At 43.2% G+C, this 23,250-nt stretch overlaps 1 protein-coding gene across 5 annotated transcripts in view; it reads right to left on the reverse strand.

Annotated features, from left to right (window-relative positions):
- The window catches only part of LOC121323213 (chloride channel protein 2-like), a 134,102-nt gene that overhangs the window by 40,525 nt on the left and 70,327 nt on the right, over positions 1-23,250 (reverse strand). For all 5 annotated transcript variants that reach the window (XM_041264121.1, XM_041264124.1, XM_041264122.1 and 2 more), the window contains 7 exons: positions 18,558-18,642; positions 15,363-15,464; positions 15,072-15,156; positions 11,807-11,962; positions 4,804-4,873; positions 4,353-4,463; positions 3,225-3,438 (listed from right to left, as the gene is read on the reverse strand). In XM_041264121.1, the coding sequence (XP_041120055.1) occupies positions 3,225-3,438; positions 4,353-4,463; positions 4,804-4,873; positions 11,807-11,962; positions 15,072-15,156; positions 15,363-15,464; positions 18,558-18,642 (823 nt within the window). The remainder of the gene's footprint in view (positions 1-3,224; positions 3,439-4,352; positions 4,464-4,803; positions 4,874-11,806; positions 11,963-15,071; positions 15,157-15,362; positions 15,465-18,557; positions 18,643-23,250) is intronic.

Consider the following 23,250-nt stretch of genomic DNA (forward strand, 5'->3'; position numbering starts at 1 on the left):
GTTTTTCTGACATCTTGTTTTTTTCCTCCTAAACCCCTTTCCCTCAATACTGCAGCAGCCACTTTGCAAGGGAGTTTTTTTTTTTTTTTTTTTTTTTTTTTTACAGTGGATTTGCTATTCAGCCTTGCACAGCAAGACTAAGTAATGCGTCTGCTTCAGCTAGAATGCACAGAATATTAACAAGCCAGGCAGCCGTCATATTACACAATCCACTGTAAGACACACATGCAAACCTAATAGGATTCACTTCCATCTCTTACTACATAACTGCTTTCCTGTGGTCATGGAAAGGCAGGGCCAGGTGTTGAATGGTGTTGAAAAACAAAAATATACAGCATTGCTGCAAATCTTTTGTTCTGTAGCAGCACATTCACACAACTTGGACACAGACAGACAGTTTGCCAACAGCACAGCGAAAGCTGGTCAAGGGGATGGTTCTATGCTCAAGGAGTGGCTGGTTTTACTGGGGATTTCTCTTATCTGGGGACTCAAATGCTAAAGGGTACCCACAGCATAAAAACTGGAATTTGTATAAAAAAATTAAAATAAATAAATCAATAAGTATAATGCTTGTGGCCATGCATGTTATTAGGATGCTGAACATTGTTCACAGCCTGGCAATTACCCCAAACTGCACTGGGATCCAACTGATTGATAATGTAGTTATCACAGAGACAGAGAGAGAAGGGCTCATGCTGCCCTTGCTTGTTATGGCAGTGCACCAGAGTAAACGGCCCTGCTCTTTGCAGACCTGCTCTTTGCTGCCCTGTGGAGTCGAGCCGGGAACCTCTTTAACAAGGAGCCTTCGATTCTAATACAATGACACTGAAGATGCCCCTGAGTGCTTTATTAAAACACACATTATCTCAAACCATATCTTTTTTTTTTTTTTTTTTTTTTTTTTTTTTAGAATGTCCAATTATTTTACCCTTGATTTTCTCCCAATTTCAAATGCCCAATTCTTCTTATTATTATCCCGTCTCACCGCTGCAACTCCCACGCCGACTTGAGAAACAGCGGCAGACACTACAGTGAAGCCACCAGACCCATAGTGCCAAAGGACAACACAGAGTGGCTTCTACAGCAGACCTGCAGGCGCCCTATCAGCCACAGGAGTCGCTGGTGCGCCGTGACCCAAGGATTACTCTGCAGACCTCAGCCCTCCCCACCCGAGTAGTGCTGGGCCAATTGTGCACCCAGCCCATTGGCAATAGCATAACCTGGACCCGAGCCAGTGATCTCCAGGCTATAGGGTGTATTCTGCACTCCACGCAGAGCGCCTTTACTGGATGTGCCACTCATAAGTCTATCAAACTTTTTCTTAATCTTTAGTACAGCCTACTCAAAATGGCAATGAAAACCCAATAGGGTATTTACTCTTTCTGCACTAAGGAACTCAAAGATATACATAACAATAACCAAATGAGGTTTCTTATACAAAAATATAAACACAGAAATGAGTCCACAATGTGCAGAATATAGGCAGGCACAATATTAATCTCCTGGCGTTATTCTCTGACAGTCTGGAAAGAGTGACATATTTAAATAATTAAATCTTTACTCATAACAAGTGTTTCTACTGTTAAAAAAGAACTTGTGCACTAAGGACCAGCATGGCTAGTACAAACAAACTGGCTATGTGAGCAGTATAAAAGCATGCAGTGTTAATGAATGCACATTTAAACTGGCTATGTGAGCAGTATAAAAGCATGCAGTGTTAATGAATGTACATTTCAAATCTATACAATCCCCCCCCCCCGCCTCCGCTCACCTCTTGAATGGCAGGATTTGTACTGATTAATGATTTGGATTAGCGGATAAATATCTGCCTGGCTGTTGGTACCACATCAAATCACACATCAGAAGACAAACACCAAGCAGCATTTAGTGCAACATTTTCAAATCCCGATTCCTTGCTTTCTATTGCACTATAGATGTGTGTATAGTTGTGCAATTGCACACACACACACACACACACACACGCACGCACGCACACACGCACACACGCACACACACACACACAGTGCATTCATAAAGCCTGTTGCCATGCACAATTCTGTTGTTGACACATCAGAGAAGCTAAGCAAGGTTGGACACAGCTGTTCATGTTTCTAAGCAGGTTTAATTAGCATCTTGAAGGCTCTGTACAAACCAGCATGCTCTGAACCCTTGAGCCGATGCGTATGGCAAGCTAAATTATCATTTAGAAATATCTCAAATCAATTTAGAGATATCTAAATATTTTAAGATATCTCAAAATCACTTTCCAAATAGCTCTAAATATTTGAAGACATATCTGTAAATCACTTTAAAATACCTAAAATACATTTAGCGATATGTCGAAATGATTTCCAGATATCTTTAAATGAAGCTTTAAATTACATATCTTTAAATAATTTTCAGATATCTCTAAATCATCTCTCAACCAATAGGTAAGGGCTCTGTAATAGAACCAACAGGAAAGGTCACTGTAACAGACCATGTTTGTGCTGGGTCCTCTTATGAACAGTCAGTTGCAACGACAGTGAGCGCTATGGTGTGGGACCAAGAGGGGGAAACGTTACCTGTTAACTAACCCCTGGCGGTCTCCTCTGTTACTTAATGCTCATTAAAACTAATTGAACAGAAATGTGCCAAATTGAGTTTGTCTCACTCTCGCTGCTGAGAGCGATCAGACTTCTCCCACCTCTAGAATTAGCATGGGGTGGAACATGAAGGGAGGAAATGCATATACAAGGAATACACAACCCAGTACAATTCAGAGCACATCCTGCACTGGCACCTTCAACCTCTTGGGACCACAATACAAAGACAAACAAAATAAATGTAATTGGAGACCTAAATATAGATCAAAAACAGCAACCTCAGCTCCATGAAGATTGGGAAATGTGAGACGCTGCGTTGCTTGCTTGACCTTCTGCAGGGGATACATAACTCTGCTATTGAACCAAACTCGTTTATTTGAGTAAACGGCAGCAGTATTTCAGAGACAGCGTCTGGCACACTGAATTCCAGTTACGGGGTCAGACAAGTGTGATAAAACATGGGCGAGCTTGTAGAAGCATAGACAACTCATGAAACAATAGACAATATAGGCAGATACTGCAGACAGCACACCAATCCATTTACACACATTCTTACACACACTGACAGTAATCTGACAGATCTGACATATTTGATATTTGAATGAATATGAAGTCATGCAGACAGACAGACAGACTCACTCGTGATGGCCCCAGCCCAGCTCAGGCAGGTAGGGAAGCTTCTTGATGCGGATGATACTGTCGTATAGCGAGGGCTGCAGGCTCTGGGCCACGGCATTGGCCATGATCACTGCAATCATCACAGGGAGGATGTGAGAGATCTGGCCGGTCAACTCGAACACGATGACCGCTGTAGACACGGTGTGGGTCACTGCTCCAGCCAGCGCTGCTGCTCCTAAACACAGCACAAACAGGGAGTCAAGAGAGAAACAGTACAGGACAGGGAGTCAGGAGAGAAACAGCACAGGGCAGGACAGGGAGTAAGGAGAGAAACAGGACAGGGCAGGACAGGGAGTAAGGAGAGAAACAGGACAGGGCAGGGAGTCAGGAGGAAACAGGACAGGGCAGGGAGTCAAGAGAGAAACAGCAGGACAAGGAGTCAGGAGAAACAGCACAGGACAGGGAGTCAGGACAGAAACAGGACAGGGCAGGACAGGGAGTCAGGAGAGAAACAGGACAGGATAGGGATTTAAAAAGAAATGACTCAGTTGCTCATAAGATAATTTACTTTAATTTGTTAAAATGCAGTCTAGGTGTCAGCATGTCCCAGGTTTGATACAGTCCCCACCTTCCCCAAATCCTTCTCTTCTATAGACTTCCTAGATAGATTTTGTTTTGTACCCCCACAAAGTCATGGAGACAAGGGAAAACGAGTCACTTTTATTTTCCTAAGCCTGCTGTTTATTAACTCCTCTCTGTCAGCTCAGCAATGCCATAAAACCTCCAGTTCTGGTGACTATCACATGGAATGAAATGCATTCTCTAAATATCTGCTCTGCAGTGCAAGGTTATGAAGCCAGCGTTCAGAGGCTGCTGGTGTTCAACCTGTCTGGATAATTGGGATCCTGGGTTCCACGGCGCAAATTAACACACAGGAGGCTTAACTAGCAGACACGACTTTAAATCAAACCCACATTTAATATCCAATGTGTGGTGTTTATTTATTAAAAATAAAAATCTATACACTCTTCCGATACCATCGAAAAGGAGATCCCCCAGTTTATTTAGCGGCTCATTAGACAATAAATACAGTGTAGATGTTTTCCGGGGGTCACAGGAAGGTAGAGGGGGCACAGCCAGGAAACTCACCCACCACGGCGTAACCACCGGGCACAATGCGGTAAACATTCCCGTCTGCATGAATGCCATCTGGAAACCAGGCCGCCATGCTCTCCCCAACCAGCCGCCCGAACGCAGCCCCTGGAGGACAACACAAGATAGACACACTGTGGATACACGCAACAGGAGAACGCAGCCCCTGGAGGACAACACAAGACAGACACACTGTGGACACACGCAACAGGAGAACGCAGCCCCTGGAGGACAACACAAGACAGACACACTGTGGACACATGCAACAGGAGAATGCAGCGACAGAGGCCCGTAGCCACAAGCTGTCATTCAGGGTTATTTGGAATCATAAAGAGTAGAGCTTGGTCTCTACCTAAATCTAGTGCTCTTCCCATTGGAGAGAAACAGAGAGGCCCAACAGAAACAAGATGAGCCTCCAGACAGCCAGTGCAGCAAGGATGCTTCTTACCTATCACAAAGACTGGCATGAAGGCGCCACATGGGACAGGGATAGTGGTAGCCAGGGCAGACATCCAGAACTGTGAGGGAGGCAGAGAAGAGAGATGAACACTCACTACATGGTTAATATATCTGGTAATGTCATGGATATCTAGGGGTAAGTCTGGCTGCAGAGCGGTCTTTAAGAGGACCCGTGCAGTAACACAGAGTGTGCCTAGGGTTCTTTCTGCAGATCACCCCAGAGACTCACTCAACATGGTCAATTGTCATGAAATCAATGTGTCATCTTAGTGGAGTGCAACAGCCTGCCACATTTCTGTTTGTTCAGCCTCTTTCCACTGTTTTTCCATTCAAAAGCCAAGCAGGTGGGCTCATCAAAATCTTCCAGCACTTCTGACAAGAACAGGAAACCGGTGCAAAGCTGCTTCTGCAGCTATTAAAAAGGTTTGAAAGCAACCAGTGAAACTGCCAGCAATTAAATGTTGTGAGCGGCTATAACAACAACCCAAAAAAGGCCATGATATTACCAGACTGCTGTTCCTTAGACTCCAGGCTGTGCTCTTTGTCACTAAAATAATTTGAAAATGTAAAAATAATAAAATCCGTACCTGCATTCATAATTGTTCATGGACCGCTGCCAACAAAATAAATAAAATAAAACACCAAACAAAGCAAAATACACAGTGATTCATGATAACTAATGAAACCCGGGGATGTAATCTATTAAAGTGCCATTTAAAATAACGGCAGTGAATTAGTCCTGTCTATTTTAGGACTCAGAAATGACTCAACCCTTTATTTATTTCTTTTTTCTAAATTTGGTTCTGAAATGTAGAGCCAACGCTCAACAGGCAGGATGATACCCAGCAACCCTGGACTGTACAATTACAAAACCGATCACTCTGAACTGACATTTAACTTTGAACTGCATATCCTTAAAACTGAAGCTTTTCAACTGCAAAAAAATGGCAATTTTCAACAAGACTTAATAAGTAAGCCCATTCCTCTTGTATCTGAACATTGCCCTTTCTTTAGAGATATTATAGAAAGTTCCACCATCAACAACAAAGGGTTAAAATATATTAAATCCTAAGGGAAAAAATTAGGTTCAAAGCAGTAGAAACCTCCTTCAACACTGACACGAAACCAGTAATCCCGGACAGAACAGAAAGCCATAAAGGTTTTAATCCAGGACTGGTCTATAGTATTAAACCGTACATCACATTTGTAATCTAATCCTTTTCATAGGATGCTCCACCAAACCACAATCAAAGCTATATTGTCCAAATGGAGAAAGCTTGGGACAGTAGTGAATCTTCTCAGGAGTGGCTGACCTGCCAAAATCTCTCCAAGAGCAAGGCGTAAAATCGCCCAGGAAGTCACAAAGAACCCTAGAACAACATCCAGGGATCTACAGACCTCTCTCGCCTCGGCTAAGTTCAGTGTTCATGACTCCACCATTAGAAAGACACTGAGCAAAAATGGGATTGGACCTGTATGTTTGTCTCAAGTTTGCCAAAAAGCACCTGGATGATCCTCAAAAGTTCTGGAACAATGTTATAATGTTCAAAAGTGGAACTTTTTGGCCAACATGGGCCCCATTATGTCTGGTGAAAACCAAACACTGCATCCCACAGTAAGAACCTCATACCAAGAGTCAAGCATGGTGGTGGTAGTGTCATGATTTGGGGACGCTTTGCTGCATCAGGACTTGGATGACTTGCCATCATTGAAAGAACCATGAATTCTGCTCTGTATCAGAGAATTCTACAGGAGAATGTCAGGCCATCCGTCCGTGAGCTGAAGCTAAAGTACAGCTGGGTTATGCAGCAAGGCAATGATCCGAAACATACAAGCAAGTCTGCATCAGAATGGTTGAAGAACAAGAAATTTAAAGTTTTGGAATGGCCTAGTCAAAGACCAGACCTAAACCTCACTGAGATGTTGTGGAAGGACCTGAAACAAGCAGTTTATGCTCAAAAACCCACAAATGTCACTGAGTTGAAGCAGTTCTGCATGAAGGAGTGGGCCAAAATACCTCCACGGCGCTGTACAAGACTGATCACTTACTACAGGAAGAGTTTGATTGCAGTTATTGCTGCTAAAGGTGGCGTAACCAGTTATTAAGTCTAAGGCGGTGATTACTTTTTCACACGGGGGCATTGAGTGTTGAATAACTTTCTTTAATAAATAAATGAAATAAGTATCAAAATGTTGCGTTATTTGTTCAATTAGAGTCCCTTTTATCTAATATTAGATTTTGGTTGAAGATCTGATAACATTCAGTGCCAAAAATATGCAAAAATGCAGAAAATCAGACAGGGGGCAAATACTTTTTCACAGTACTGTGTGTATATATATATATATATATATATATATATATATATATATATATATATATATATATGTGTGTGTGTGTGTGTACACACACTGCACCGAAAAATTTGTTGTAGTAGTAGTAGTAGGAGTAGTAGTATGGATATTAGTTTCACAGATGAACCTCGAGCAGTATCTCACTAGACCCATTACATCCCGTTCATCTCTGGATCTATTCTGGTTCATCTATTGTATAGCAGTTTAAGGGTAATGGCCCATGCCTTATTGCCGAGATGAGTCGTGCTGGTGGCAATGCATGGAGAGCTGCAGGCCTGGCTTTCTCTACTGTAGATGACCCCCTGGGAAACTGCCCTGACTTTAGCCTCTGGACGTTAACCAGTGTCAAAGTTCCCCCAGGGTGCAGGGAGAGAGGACCCGGGCAGCAGCCAGGGATTGGCTGACTGTCTGCCAGATTAGAAGCCTCCAGGATTGTTCGACTTGGCTTTACACTCTCCGTGAGGAGTTTAGTGCGGTGGCTGTCTGGGTGCCGGGCTCGTACACTTGAATACCAACACATTTAAAACTTCTCTGTCTTAAAACTCTCTTCCAGATTCATGATGCACATTTTATGTCAAAATTGTTGTTCTTTTCTAGGCAAATGGAACAGGCACAGTTTTTTTTTTTATATAATAACACGTGTAACATTAGTGGCATGCCTGCGGATAAATGTCGACACCATCCCGTCGCTTGGCTATAATGGCACCTAAAGTGACACACTGTCATAGTAATGAATTGCTGGTCTCTGGATGTGGCTAATCTCCCTGACAGCCCCCAGTCTTCCAGAGTGTAGCCTGAATAGCGTGATGCTTCATTGTGACTGGCAGCCTGGAGTAGAGTCCCAGTACGACTGAGACTGAGACCGGCGCTGCTTCACCAGGACTGACGGCTAAGCAATCTGACTGCCCACAGCGCAAGATTCTCTGACCAGATCCGTATCCATGTTCCTGCACTGTACATGCATTCATCACAGTGACTGGAGCGAGAGAGATTTAATCTCGCTCTGCGCAATGTGCAGGGACTCCTCACCTACCAGAGCGGAAAGGGTATTAGGAAAATGTGTTTTGAGGCATAACATTCTAGTTTGCAATTGTTTTTTGGGTTTTTTTGTAGCAATTCAGCAGTTTAACAATCTACTTGGAACACGACAAGTGAATGGCTCTGGAAACTGTCCTGGAAAGAAGAGTCCCAGTTAGGACCCGTCTCCTTGCAGTGTCTTCAGGACAGGCAATCCTCGCCTTGTAAGGATCAATTCAGAGAGGCACGCTGATGAGGAACAGCAGGGCATGGAAATAAATGCAATCGTTTATCTCCTCTTTTTAAGGAAACTTGCAGCTTTCCAAGAACACCAAAGGACCTGCGACAGATTGCTTGCAAAGAACAAGAAGAAATCAGTGAAAATAAATGTTTGATACCTTATCTTAAACACTACAGAACCAGAAGGTTGACCTCTGGTCCATTCAACGATTCAGCACAAGGAAGCCATTAAGTTCAAGCCATTAAATCTTATCTAATGGTTCAGATTATCTATATGCTAATCAATAAACACAGTAGGATAGTGAGTCTGCTCCACACACCCCAGCCTTCACTCCTCTCTGTGTGCTAATTGCTGCTCTCTCAACACCCCTGAACCCTGCCGAGCACAGAGTCAGCCCCACATGCCCATCCACCCACAGCGGCTTTGTGTGCATCGAGACGGCCCGTCTGTAAGACAGCAGACATTGACATGGCTGTGGAAAAACAGGCTTCACAGCACCTAAATGAGCCACAGCATGAGGGACAATCAGCCTCCGAGGGAATGACTCAAGACAGCACAGCGCAGAAGAGTTCTGACCTGACACAACACGTGTCAAGCAACTTCTAACGCCTCTAAGTTCTATTACCCTATTCTCTATTCACTTTTTAATACAGAAACACAAACAAACACATTGCCTCCCTGTCACACCTCTCTCTCTAACTCTAATGCTGTGCCAACACAGGATGAAACAAAGAACAAAGAAGGACCTTCTGGATCATATATTCCACTATTTCCACCCCAGCAGTGGACACAAGCACTCAGAACAGCCCTCTGAAGTTCATGTTAAATACCCAGATTGGTGTAGAGTAGGCAGGGCAGACTTGAGATGGTTTTACATTGCGAGTATTCCTACACATAAATCGATAGAAAGCCCTACAGATGAACTAGTCCTCTGGAGTGAAGGAGGATCTTTGTAGGTTTCAGAGATCCATCTTTCACAAGTGCCATGCAACATAAGATCATTAGAACTCCTAATCTGTCACAATCTGCCCTTTTAATACAGTTGTTAACAGGCTCTTTCATTCATTCTTATTGTTAATTGATTGTCTAACTGCATCATATGGTTCAGGAAGGTATGGGAATGTTTTTTTATTCAGCTCTACAGATCTTTTTCTGTATCGGTTTCTGTATATTAGAAAATATGAGCAAAAATTACGTACGAGTTAGTATTTCTGGCCAGTGGTCTAGATAAACAGAATAGATAGAGAAATAGTGACAAGTATTCCCTGTATGTAGTGTGCTGTATCGGAAGAAAATCAAAAATGGGCAAAGTGTCTTGTATAAGAAACCCTGTGTCCCAGAAGATATGAATCAGCGGCAACAGAACCTGATGAACAGATAAATGTGGCTTGAGAATAATAATGCCATTCTGAGAGTAAATTATTGTTTTTTTCTGTTTCTCGTTAAAACAGACTAGACAAGGTTACAGTCAATAAAGCATGATTAGTTTACAAGTAATGAAAACAGATATACACCCCCAGATAGCAGAATCTGGTCATGACCTGTGGAGGTATTACTGTATTACTGTACTGCAGCTGTTAATGAGTGTGCTGTACTGCAGTATTACTGTATTACTGTAGTGTTGTAGTGCTGTACTACTGTATTGCTGTATTACTGTACTGCAGCTGTTAATGAGTGTGCTGTACTGCAGTATTACTGTATTACTGTAGTGTTGTAGTGCTGTACTACTGTATTGCTGTATTACTGTACTGCAGCTGTTAATGAGTGTGCTGTACTGCTGTATTGCTGTATTACTGTACTGCAGCTGTTAATGAGTGTGCTGTACTGCTGTATTGCTGTATTACTGTACTGCAGCTGTTAATGAGTGTGCTGTACTGCTGTATTGCTGTATTACTGTACTGCAGCTGTTAATAAGTGTGCGAGAAAATGAAATGCATCAGTCACAGATTAGTGCCGGCGCTGAAGCATCAGCACTTGAGTGGTTTACAGACACTTGTTTATAAGCCTGTGCGCGATGCCTGCAAAAGAGGAATCTCTGAAAGAGCCACAGGCTGATATCCCAAAGAGCCACAGGCTGATATCCCAAAGAGCCACACGCTGATATCCCAAAGAGCCACACGCTGATATCCCAAAGAGCCACACGCTGATATCCCAAAGAGCCACACGCTGATATCCCAAAGAGCCACAGGCTGATATCCCAAAGAGCCACAGGCTGATATCCCAAAGAGCCACACGCTGATATCCCAAAGAGCCACACTCTGATATCCCAAAGAGCCACAGGCTGATATCCCAAAGAGCCACACACTGATATCCCAAAGAGCCACACGCTGATATCCCAAAGAGCCACACGCTGATATCCCAAAGAGCCACACGCTGATATCCCAAAGAGCCACACGCTGATATCCCAAAGAGCCACAGACTGTGTGACAGAAACTGCACCCATAGAGTGACTTAGACAGCTATAGATGACAGGCTTTAAATCATATTTCAGTATCCTGTACGCCAGTGCTTGAAATGGGGCGGTACTCACTGGTATGGAGTACCGTCACTTCTCAATTTCAAATATCTGAATCCAACCACTTCTGAATTAAAACATTTGAGTTGCACTTTGGCGCTTATCATTGGCTATCGGCCCATTTTCTTTTCCAAACTGTCAGCTGCATTTATGTGACTTTCTAGTTGTTACTTTGCTGTCCCAGCAGCAGCTGCAAGCTTTACATCACAGCAGAGCAAAGACTGCAACTCCCAGAGTGCATTGCAAAACAACTGCAACTCCCAGAGTGCATTACAAAACAACTGCAAATCCCAGTGTGCATTGCAAAACAACTGCAAAGAAAGAAAGAAAGCTGGACAGGATGTCTGAGAGAGAGCTGGACAGGGAGTCAGACACAGAGATGTAAAGGGAGACAGAGAGAGCTGGACTGGGGAACTGATAGAGGTGGAAAGGGAGTCAAAGAGAGAGCTTGACAAGGAGCCTGAGAGTACTGTGAGTACCGGCACTTTTTTTTTCCATTTCAAACACTGCTGTATTCACTGACTAAGAAATGAGCCGGTCCCCAATGAAAGCTACCAGAGGAGGACCTGCAGTAACTTGGTTCAAACAGCTGCAGAGCAGAGCAGTTACAGACCACAGAACCGGGGTGACATGCATGTATATATAAAAGATTTGCGCACAACAGAACTGTTATTACTCACCCACCTTGCAATTTGTACATTTTATTACAATTTAGCGGGCAGCCCAGACAAAACAGATGTGACTGGCAAAGGGGACCCCTCATTGAGGTCTGTTTAAATTATCTGAACAGCACCACACTGAAAGCCTGGTTAATCGATGCTCGTCCCCTGCAGCAGAATCAGAAAGAGTTAATAAGCACTCAGGAACCTTCATGAGGATGAAGACGACAAGGGTGATGAAGACGTTGGCGTGAGGGTGCTTCCATGCCCCCGAAGTGGTGAGCTGCACAAACTCCTCTGAGATGCCCTGCTTGGCCCAGGTGTGGTTATCAAAGAGGGTGACCAGAGTCTCCTTTTGAGTGAGCTAGGAGAGAGAAGAGAAAAGAAAAATAAATACATAAACAAGGCTATTTAGAACCTACACAGCCAGCAAGAGATTATATATATTTAATATATAACAAAGACCAAACTTTACACCCCCCCATTAACTACATTGTAACCATGTGTAAGTACACATGCATTTACTAAGTAACTACTATGTAAATACACAGTAGTTAGAGACACTTCATGTAAAGTGTTAACTACAAAGACAGCTGTTAGCTGCTTGCGAATGAGAGCTGCACAGTGTGTCACAGACTGGCTCAGGATGTTGCTGTGAACACATTCACGGGACAGAGATTATCAAACTCAACTTTCCATTGAGGGTTCAGCTGGTTTCCTTGGATATCAGATTGCAACAAGTTAATGAACAGGCTGCCATTCTCGGAGGCTGCAATTAGGAGTTCACCTTGTTATGACACTTTATTTTAGGGGGAAGAATGGGAACAGCTGTGCTCAACAAATGAGCGCCTTGATTAGCGCAAATGGGGGACACATTGCAGATATTACAGTCAAATTTCCAAATGAAGCTCTGTGATGAAGAAAAGCCTTGCAAGCAGTGACACAGGCTGACATTCGCCACGGAACAAAGATGAGATAACCCCAGACAAGGACCAAAGCCACGCAAGGAAAAATAAATCTCTGTCCTGTGAAACTCATCATTAGCTGAACATGTTCAAGATGAATTAAGAGTAGTCTGTTAACTAAACTAGTTGTTTGTGCTGTTGAAGTTTGATTCTTCCTAGCAAGACCAGTATGCACAAAGGTAGCTGATCAGTAACTTAACAAAATGCTTACAGGATACATCGTGTCTCTACAGAGTAATGCAGTGCAGCACGGGTATACAAAAAGCATCATTCAATATCCTGCCTCGAATTCATCTCTCTCTCTCTCTCTCTCTCTCTCTCTCTCTCTCTCTCTCTCTCTCTCTCTCTCTCTCTCTCTCTCTCTCTCTCTCTCTCTCTCTCACACAGAACTGCATTTCCTTGTGGGCCCATATTTTCAGGCAGTGCTGTGACAATAAGAAGTCAAAATTCAGCTGGGTTTTAATATGAGTCTCCACACTGTAAATGGCAAAAATTAATTCACATTCATGTTGATTGGTAATATATGGTGTGAGAGTCCAGACAATTCCATTTTGTTTTTTCGACCTCTATAGTGCAGAATGCTCCCCAGCTCACCTCCCATACCTTTCTGAATGCACCTGGTTGGGGAGCAGCTGGTGTTTATTACTGCGCTGAGAACTTTCTATTAGGGTCCAAACTGGTGATGATTAAGCCCTTAATTAGCAGCTCATGTTTTAATTGGCTGCAATGCCACTGTGCTATCTATCAAACACTGTAAAATAATACAGATGCTCTTTCACAGTTAACAGTACAGTGCCAGACCCTCACAGTCCTTTTCCTGTTTACTGCAGGGTAATCACACACCACAGCACTGCTAGAGAGGTGGTGAGGGTAATCACACACCACAGCACTGCCAGAGAGGTGATGAGGGGTAATCACACCCCACAGCACTGCCAGAGAGGTGATGAGGGGTAATCACACACCACAGCACTGCCAGAGAGGTGATGAGGGTAATCACACACCACAGCACTGCCAGAGAGGTGATGAGGGTAATCACACACCACAGCACTGCCAGAGAGGTGATGAGGGGTAATCACACACCACAGCACTGCCAGAGAGGTGATGAGGGTAATCACACACCACAGCACTGCCATAGAGGTGAAGAGGGGTAATCACACACCACAGCACTGCCAGAGAGGTGATGAGGGGTAAGCACACACCACAGCACTGCCAGAGAGGTGATGAGGGTAATCACACACCACAGCACTGCCAGAGAGGTGATGAGGGGTAATCACACACCACAGCACTGCCAGAGAGGTGATGAGGGGTAATCACACACCACAGCACTGCCAGAGAGGTGATGAGGGTAATCACACACCACAGCACTGCCAGAGAGGTGATGAGGGGTAATCACACACTACAGCACTGCCATAGAGGTGAAGAGGGGTAATCACACACCACAGCACTGCCAGAGAAGTGATGAGGGTAATCACACACCACAGCACTGCCAGAGAAGTGATGAGGGTAATCACACACCACAGCACTGCCAGAGAGGGGGGTGAGGGGTAATCACACACCACAGCACTGCCAGAGAGGTGGTGAGGGGTAATCACATACCACAGCACTGCCAGAGAGGTGGTCATCCAACAGTGATGAAACACGGTATGGAGAGAATCAGACCCCCACCTAATTCTCCACAATGAAGGTGATATCCTAGCATACTATTTGCTTGGATCAAATTTCGTATCGACAAATATTACATTACTAATGCTGCCATTCATTTGCACATTGAAAGTAGCTACCTGCAGGCAGCAAACCCAACAAGGAAACAAGTGTATTGTGTGAGAACAGTGTTCTCGGCGTACTCTCTAGGTTTTAATCTCACTGTTAGTGAGATGGACTGTTTCATGTATTGGAGCAGGGCGGTAGGAAAGCCCTGCTGTTTAAATGTATTGTGTGTTTATGCAAAGTGAGGCAATCTGATGAGACTGGCTCGCTCGTTGATTATTGTAGGGCAGAATACTGACAGATTGTTACTATTATTATTATTATTTTTTTTTTTTTTTAAATCACAGAAAAAACTCTTCTTCCTTTTTTGTTCCAATTTAATTACATAAATTACTGACATACTTATCTGAAGGGCGGGTCAGACAAGAGGCAGGATTTAATTACACAGAGAAAGTGTGTGATCTGGCTGAGAAGACCTGTGAGAATACTGGGGGTTGGTTTCTGATTCCTAAATGATGGGGTGCAAGTCACTAATTACTGGAAACTGGAGGGATAATAAATTCACAAAGCCAAAAAAAAGATCATGTAATTATATCATCAACCTAAAGTAAAACTTTCACTGTTCTATTTAAAAGTTACACTCCCTCCCCAATCCTCTCTCACACCTTTCATTGGCCTCAGTGCCACTGCCAAGGCTTCTCAAAACAGATGATCATTTTGTGTAAAGCTCATGTTACAGACACCTTCTTTCCTTTATACACTTCTACTCTGATCGCTGCTGAAAGCTGTCGGTTACAGTACCTGTCCTGCCATGAACTGTCCGAACCCTGGGGGAAAGGTGAGAGTGGTGATAAGGAGGGTTACCAGAGCAGGGAACAGCAGGCGCCTAAGAGACAAGAATATGAGCATCACTAAAAGCAACAGCAACAAATAACAATGTGAAACATGTGCTAAGAATGTGTGCTAAGAACATATGCTACGAGTGTGTGCTAAGAATGTGTGATCCGATTCTGCTAATGTAATGGCACGGCTCATCCAAGGTCACTTGCAAAGAAAGAACACTAGTATAGAACACATGGCGACTGGACTTACTTCTTCATTAAGAACTTGTTGATGGTTTTCTGTTTCCTCATGAACTGAACCATCTTCCTGTTCAGATAAACAAAGAGGGCCCCTCCAAACCCACTGGCAATCCTGTAATAGAGGGGCCACAGGTCAGAGGGCATCAGAGGGCTGACAATGCAGGCACAGTTGGCTATGGTTATGGCAGTCCATTGTGTATATAATTAGCCTTGAGTGGGAGACAGAGTTAAAGTTGGAAGACTATAATAATGCCAACGAGTTCTCAAGCATACAGCATGCAAAACGCTCACGCTGTGCAAACCCTTTGTACTTGAGAGTTTGACGCTGATGAGACGAGGCGTGGATAGAAAACAATCCACCCACTGTTCAATCTCTCCTAGGCAGCCGTGCATCTCAGCACATAATAAAGGAGGATTTTAGGTTGATTAGGTGCCGAGGCAATGCTGCGTGATGGATGCTGATACAACACAGGGCTTCAAAATGAGAAAGGAGTGAAGCCGGCTCGCCCCTGAAACAGCATTACATCCAAGAGCTTCTTGACGAACGCAGGAGTGCATAATACCAGCCCTCAGAAACAGCTTTGGAAAAGACCAGCGGAGAGTGAGAGCTGACTGACATGAGGAGTGGTGTGACAGTGTTGCGTGGGAGTCGACAGTAGAGCAGTGCAAAGTGCACTCACATAGAAACTGCACCCTTTGAGTCGACACACTTTCAAAACGTTTATTCAGCTCTTTAATTAGCTCCCAAGTTAATGATATAAAACTTGAGAGACCTTGGGCCATTTTTTCTAAAGTGTTTCATCCATTCTTTAATGAACTCCTATTTATTTTAAAGATAAACATTCACAAACACACAATGCAAAACAAGCACCTTGAGAGGGACAAAGAGATTTGGATTATCTATATCTTAGTTGCTTGGTTCTAGTTTTGTCAAACTAACAGATAATAGGAGTTAAAGAAAGAATGGGAAAAAAAACACAACTTAAAAAATATGACCCCCTTGAGTCATGTGGTTCTAGTTTTGTAAAAACAGAGTCAGTTGAAGACTGGAGTAATTGCTTCGATTAAGATTGTGGTTGCCAGGTAACGGGCAGGGAGATTCTGGAATGCCTCCTCATATCATGATGAATGCAGTGACTTCTATGGTGGTGAAAGTGTGGCCCCCTGCCAGGTCTCTGAACGACTGAGTGTGCAAGGTTAGCCTGACACTCCACTGTGTTTCTTCTATCAGCTAATGAAAAAATAGGAAATTTCATTTAAAGATGATCTAGCTAACAAAGTAATTCCACTTGCACTGCTGTAATGGTCTCAAACATGAAGTTTGGAAGCGGTAAATGTTATAGCAAAAAATATATACATATATAGATATGGTTGCATGCTAGGTTGAATGAAAGCTCTGTTTGCAATGGGAATACATGTTTGCTATACTGTAATTTCAAAACTGAACAATTGAGACCTACTACAGATAGAGAATGGGAGGAAGTGCATGACAGGTAATAGTGATAGGATTTCCACATGCAGTCCCAATACAGTCTAGTCCAGCAGGGGAATGCCAGGCTATAGATCATAAAAAACAGATCAGGGTGAAAAACAAAGAGTTCTGGCAGAAGTGCAGACTTACACTCAGCAGGATTATACCTTGGCAAAACAATTCAGTGTGACCTTGAGAAACGAAACAGACACATTGTGAATGCTGCTCATGCACTTCCTCGGGTGTATCTTTCCAGTTTTGAAACAGACCCCTTGGATCCTGCAATCCACTCCGCCGAGAGCTAGCCTGTAAACATGTCTTGTGATGGTTCTGAGATGCCATGCAGCAGTATACAGCTCAAATCAAGTGAGTTTAAAGAGATGTACGTTTGAACTAACAAAGCAAGTAAATCAGTAAGCCAGAGATACTGGAGAAGGAAAAAAGAGAGTTAGCTCATAAAGACCTTCTCTACTTCATCCCAGCGGACGCAGGGCAGTTAGTTTGAAATGCAAAACTCGCTGAAGAGCCTACTTTGAAAACGAAGACGGCAGCCCCTTCAAGAGAACATGCATCTTTAATTGAGACTCGGCAGCCAGCATCTCCTGTACTAGGACTTCTGAGATTGCTGTCAGTGCAAGCTTGCTGTTTTATATTCTGTGAGCAATACATGCAACTCTAGGGACACTCAGCAATGGGCCAGATTTGACTTTGCCTGGTGATGGTGCAAACTTCAGCAACAGTACAAAAATAGGCACAAATAAAGCCTTTTATTCGGATGAATGCTTAGTAAATCAGTCCCACTACCCCAGTGACATGACCTTTTTTAAATCAAAGAAGCTGCTCTGTACGCAGTGATCCTCACAACTGAGGAGAAATGCAAAGATAGTAAGCATACGCTATACTGCACTGAAATAAACACCACAATGACACTGACCATGAGAGAATACGTTTATTTTTTTGCAGACCAAATACAAACCTACAAATACATTCCAAATACTATTCCCTGCCGTGGTCTGTTCTTCAGAATTAGAGTATTCCAATTTAAAGGAAGAGAAGAAAAAAAATCAATTGACAGTTTGCCAGCCACAACATCGAAAAACCTGAGCATGCCTTCTTGCCTTGTGCGGATCAAATTAAGTAATGCATCCATTTAGTACTGAAGCAGGTGCCAAGGCAATCAGGCTGAATGCATCAAGGACACTGGCAACCTTTTTCACATCACGATAATTGACAGGTCCTTTATTGCAGCTTTCACTACATTACACTTTAAAAACCATGACACACTTTCAACAAAGCAGCAAAACAAACCATACATTTAAAGAGATTAGGAAAGATGCTTTCCAGGGATTGTGGCAGCGAGCCAGGACACAGCTACACAGGATACATATGCAAACACCTGTGCATTTCAAAATGGACCTTTTCCAGCTTTTTAACTCCATAAGATTGCTGAAGCAAAACAAGACATGGAGACAGGCTCTCACTGGAAAGTATCTCACTGGGGTTCGATCAGATGGGATGCAACCCTTAATTGCCAGGACTGCACGGCACGGCGCATCGCCAAATATCCTCTCCTTAGGACACTTGCTCCAACCCCTTTGAGTCTGTTCAGATCCGAGAAGCAACACCATGAGTCTGCACATCCTCCTGCACCAAGTTCTGCATAAGCCACAGCACAGTTTCCGATACCTATTGCATGTGAGTGGATCCCATATCAGAATCCAGTCAGATACCTACCCAATGACAGCAAAAGCAGGCAGCTCCTGGAGGTCGAAGGGGAAGTCCAGCCGAAACCGAGTCTTAAACAGCGCAGTGATGGTCTCTGCAAGGGGAAGACAATCACAAGCACACCTCAGTGCCTGGGGAAAACAAACGGCAATAGAAGATTCAAAAAGCACATTCTTAACCCCCCCCCCCCATTACTGGCTGTTACTATTTCTATTAGCATCTACGGGACATGTGGTGCTGTAGGAATCCCTGTTCAAACCAGGCTTTTGTGCAAGTATCCTGTGTTGCTAATAGGCCCTTTACGGTACTTCTAGCAGTCCTGCACGCACACAGACAGTTCTCTTCATTCACAGATTAGGAAGCATCACAGTATTTGAAAGGTCCCAAATGCAATCAGTGTAAAAGTAACACCCGAGCTCCAGATTTAATTCTAGAGCAAGAGCAGGGCTCAACAAGGACCACCTCTCTCAAGGAGGAATTACAGGGGATATAACAATGATGATTGTAATAATTCTAACACAAAAAAGAGTTACAGGCATCAGTCAGTGCTGGACCTCAACACAGTCCCAGCTCTCAGACTCATGTTAGCAACCCGCCCAGCTGAAGACACACAGGAACTGACAGCGGAAGTACAATAGCATATGGATATATCACACAGACATAAGAGAGGCAGTGAAAGCAAAGAACTGGATCCACACACCACATTCTGCTCCAGTTCTGTGCTGCCATGTGATTATTCACTACCGGTCAAAAGTTTTAGAACACCTCAATTTTTCCAGTTTTTATTGAAATTTACGCAGTTTAATGTCTCAATGTACTCTGAAATTAAAGCATAGAACAAATAAACAATTGGAGATAAAAAAAGAAATCATGGAATCAGTTTGTTTAACAAAATTTAATCTAAATTTTTGACTCATCAAAGTAGCCACCTTTTGCAGATATAACAGCTGAACACACTCGTGGCATTCTTTCTACAATGGAAATCAAATATTGTTCAGAAAGTTCTTCCCAACACTGTTGCAGAAGTTCCCACAAATGTGTTACACTTGTAGGTTGCTTTGCTTTCACCCTTCTGTCCAGTTCATCCCAAACCAGCTTGATGTGGTTTAAGTCTGGAGACTGTGCATTCCATGATTTGAAGCCTACCATCTTGTTCTTTTCTTCTAAGGTAGTTCTGACATAGCCTGGAGGTATGTTTTGGGTCATTATCTTGCTGCAGGATGAACCCCTGACCAACTAGACGTATACCAGAGGGTATTGCATGGCGCTGCAAAATGCTGTGGTAGCCGTTTTGGTTCAGGGTGCCACTCACTCTGTGCAAGTCGCCGACTATGGATCCAGCAAAAGAGCCACAGACCATCACGCTTCCTCCTCCATGTTTGACAGTTGGTGTCACACATCGAGGAACCATCCTTTCGTTTCCTTGACGGTGTACAAAAACCCTGCGTGATGAACCAAAAATTTCACATTTTGATTCATCGGTCCATAAGACCTTCTTCCAGTCTTCAGTACAGTGGCTTGCAAAAGTATTGACCCCCTTGGCATTTTTCCTATTTTGTTGCCTTACAACCTGGAATTAAAATGGATTTTTATTTGGATTTCATGTAATGGACATACACGAAATAGTCCAAATAGTCCGAATTCCTTAAATTCTGACCAGTTTCCCAGTCCCTGCCGATAAAAAACATCCCCACAGCATGATACTGCCACCACCATGCTTCACTGTGGGGATGGTGTTCTCAGGATGATGAGAGGTGTTGGGTTTGCGCCAGACATAGCGTTTTCCTTGATGGCCAAAAAGCTAAATTTTAGTCTCATCTGACCAGAGTAACTTTTTCCATATGTTTGGGGAGTCTCCCACATGCCTTTTGGCGAACACCAAATGTGTTTGCTTATTTTTTTCTTTAAGAAATGGCTTTTTTCTGGCCACTCTTCCGTAAAGCCCAGCTCTGTGGAGTGTACGGCTTAAAGTGGTCCTATGGACAGATACTCCAATCTCTGCTGTGGAGCTTTGCAGCTCCTTCAGGGTTGTCTTTGGTCTCTTTGTTGCCTCTCTGATTAATGCCCTCCTTGCCTGGTCCGTGAGTTTTGGTGGGCGGCCCTCTCTTGCCAGGTTTGTTGTGGTGCCATATTCTTTTCATTTTTTAATAATGGCTTTAATGGTGCTCCGTGGGATGTTCAAAGTTTCGGATATTTTTTTATAACCCAACCCTGACCTGTACTTCTCCACAACTTTGTCCCTGACCTGTTTGGAGAGCTCCTTGGTCTTCATGGCGCCGCTTGCTTGGTGGTGCCCCTTGCTTAGTGGTGTTGCAGACTCTGGGACCTTTCAGAACAGGTGTATATATACTGAGATCATGTGACAGATCATGTGACACTTAGATTGCACACAGGTGGACTTTATTTAACTAATTATGTGATTTCTGAAGGTAATTGGTTGTACCAGATCTTATTTAGAGGCTTAATAGCAAAGGGGGTGAATACATATGCATGCACCACTTTTCCGTTATTTATTTTTTAGAATTTTTTTAAACAAGTTATTTTTTTCATTTCACTTCACCAATTTGGACTATTTTGTGTATGTCCATTACATGAAATCCAAATAAAAATCCATTTTAATTCCAAGTTGTAAGGCAACAAAATAGGAAAAATGCCAAGGGGGGGGGGTCAATACTTTCGCAAGCCACTGTACAGGGAAATTCTTGAGGGAAACCTGTTTCAGTCTTCCAGAGATTTGAGACTGGGACGGAGGTTCACCTTCCAGCAGGACGATGACCCTAAGCATACTGCTAAAGCAACACTCGAGTGGTTTAAGGGGAAACATTTAAATGTCTTGGAATGGCCTAGTCAAAGCCCAGACCTCAATCCAACTGAGAATCTGTGGTATGACTTAAAGATTGCTGTACACTAGTGGAACCCATCCAACTTGAAGGAGCTGGAGCAGTTTTGCCTTGAAGAATGGGCAAAAATCCCAGTGGCTAGATGTGCCAAGCTTATAGACACATACCCCTAGAGACTTGCAGCTGTAATTGCTGCAAAAGGTGGCTCTACAAAGTATTGACTTTGGGGGGGGGGGGGGGGGGGGGGGTGAATACTTATGCACGCTCAAGTTTTCAGTTTTTTTGTCTTATTTCTTATTTGTTTCATAATAAAAGATATTTAGCATCTTCAAAGTGGTAGGCATGTTGTATAAATCAAATGATACAATCCCCAAAAAAATCCATTTTAATTCCAGGTTGTAAGGCAACAAAATAGGAAAAATGCCAAGGGGGGTCATTACTTTCGCAAGCTACTGTAGTCCACTGGCGGTGCTTCATGGCCCAGACAAGCCTCTTTTTCTTATTTTGCCATCTTAGCAATGGCTTTCTTACTGCCACTTGACCTGTCAAACCTGCAGCTCGAAGTCTTCTCTTCACAGTTGAAACTGAGACTTGATTACTTCGACCAGTGTTAAGCTGTGCTTGAAGCTGTTGTCCTGTGAGCTGCCTGTCACGCAAGCTGTTGACTCTCAGAAACTTGTCTTCTGATTCTGTTGTGGCGGTGGGTCTTCCAGACCTCTTCCTGTCAGAGTTTCTTCCAGTTTCCAAGTGCCTTTTGATGGTGTAGAAAACTGTACTCACTGACACCTTGGCTTTCTTTGAAATTTCTCTAAAGGAAAGACCTACACTTTTAAGGGTTATAATGGTCTGTCTGTCTTCCTTTGCTAATTGCCTTTTTCTCGCCATTATGATAGCAATATACTACTTCCTGCAGTACAATACTGTCCAAATAATGCTTAAGAGGGTGTAGTAACACAGTCTGTTCCAACACTGCCTTTATACAGACAGAGGGTTTGTAAGTAATCAACAAAAGTTGGGACACCTGTAGGAATTGTTAGCATCAACTTTCAAGGCTTAATTTACTTCCACTGCTGCAGAACAGCTGTAAGTTGTTAACCCATTACTTGTTCCCTGAAAAAGGCCTTTTTGTAAAACTCTGAAATGTACATTATTTTTCAGTTTTTGGTAACCTAAACTTTTTTTTTTTTTTTTTTTACCTCTGGCAGTTAACCGCTTACCTTTGTACCATTTCAGGTTATTCACTGGACTTGAACTGCTTAAGTTTCAATAAAAACTGGAAAAATGGGGGTGTTCTAAAACTTTTGACTGGTAGTATATATATATATATATATATATATATATATATATATATATATATATATATATATATATATATATATATATATTCTCTTGGTCAGACTGAAGGGTCAAATTGCATGTTTGAAATCAGGATTATGAAAGTTCATGTACAGAGGGTGTGGACCACTATGACAAGCCACTCGCCTGGCCTTGTCAAGTTTGTGTAAGTGGCACAGTGAACAGCACAAGACTGAAGAGAAAATGGGGTGGTAGTGATGGGAGCATAGCAACTGTACTCTAACCAAATCAATGCTCAACACATACAGAAATGGAACCAATTAGGTTTGTACACATAAGGGCCTCACCCTGGAGTTGGAGCTGTAGCATATAAACACATTGAACCTTCGAGATATTCACTGGGCTATTAGGGAGATTCAAGAAGACATCCGTCGCTCCTGTTCCTGAAAAACCACCCCCGTGCAGGTAGGTATTGCGCACATGTACTGTAACTCTTTTTAAACTGGATGACTTGTGTATTCCGTCTAGGAGTAGATTTCAGTAACATGCTGTGGTAAAGTGGCATG

Source organism: Polyodon spathula, chromosome 11 (assembly GCF_017654505.1).
Source record: "Polyodon spathula isolate WHYD16114869_AA chromosome 11, ASM1765450v1, whole genome shotgun sequence".
NCBI lineage: Eukaryota > Metazoa > Chordata > Actinopteri > Acipenseriformes > Polyodontidae > Polyodon > Polyodon spathula.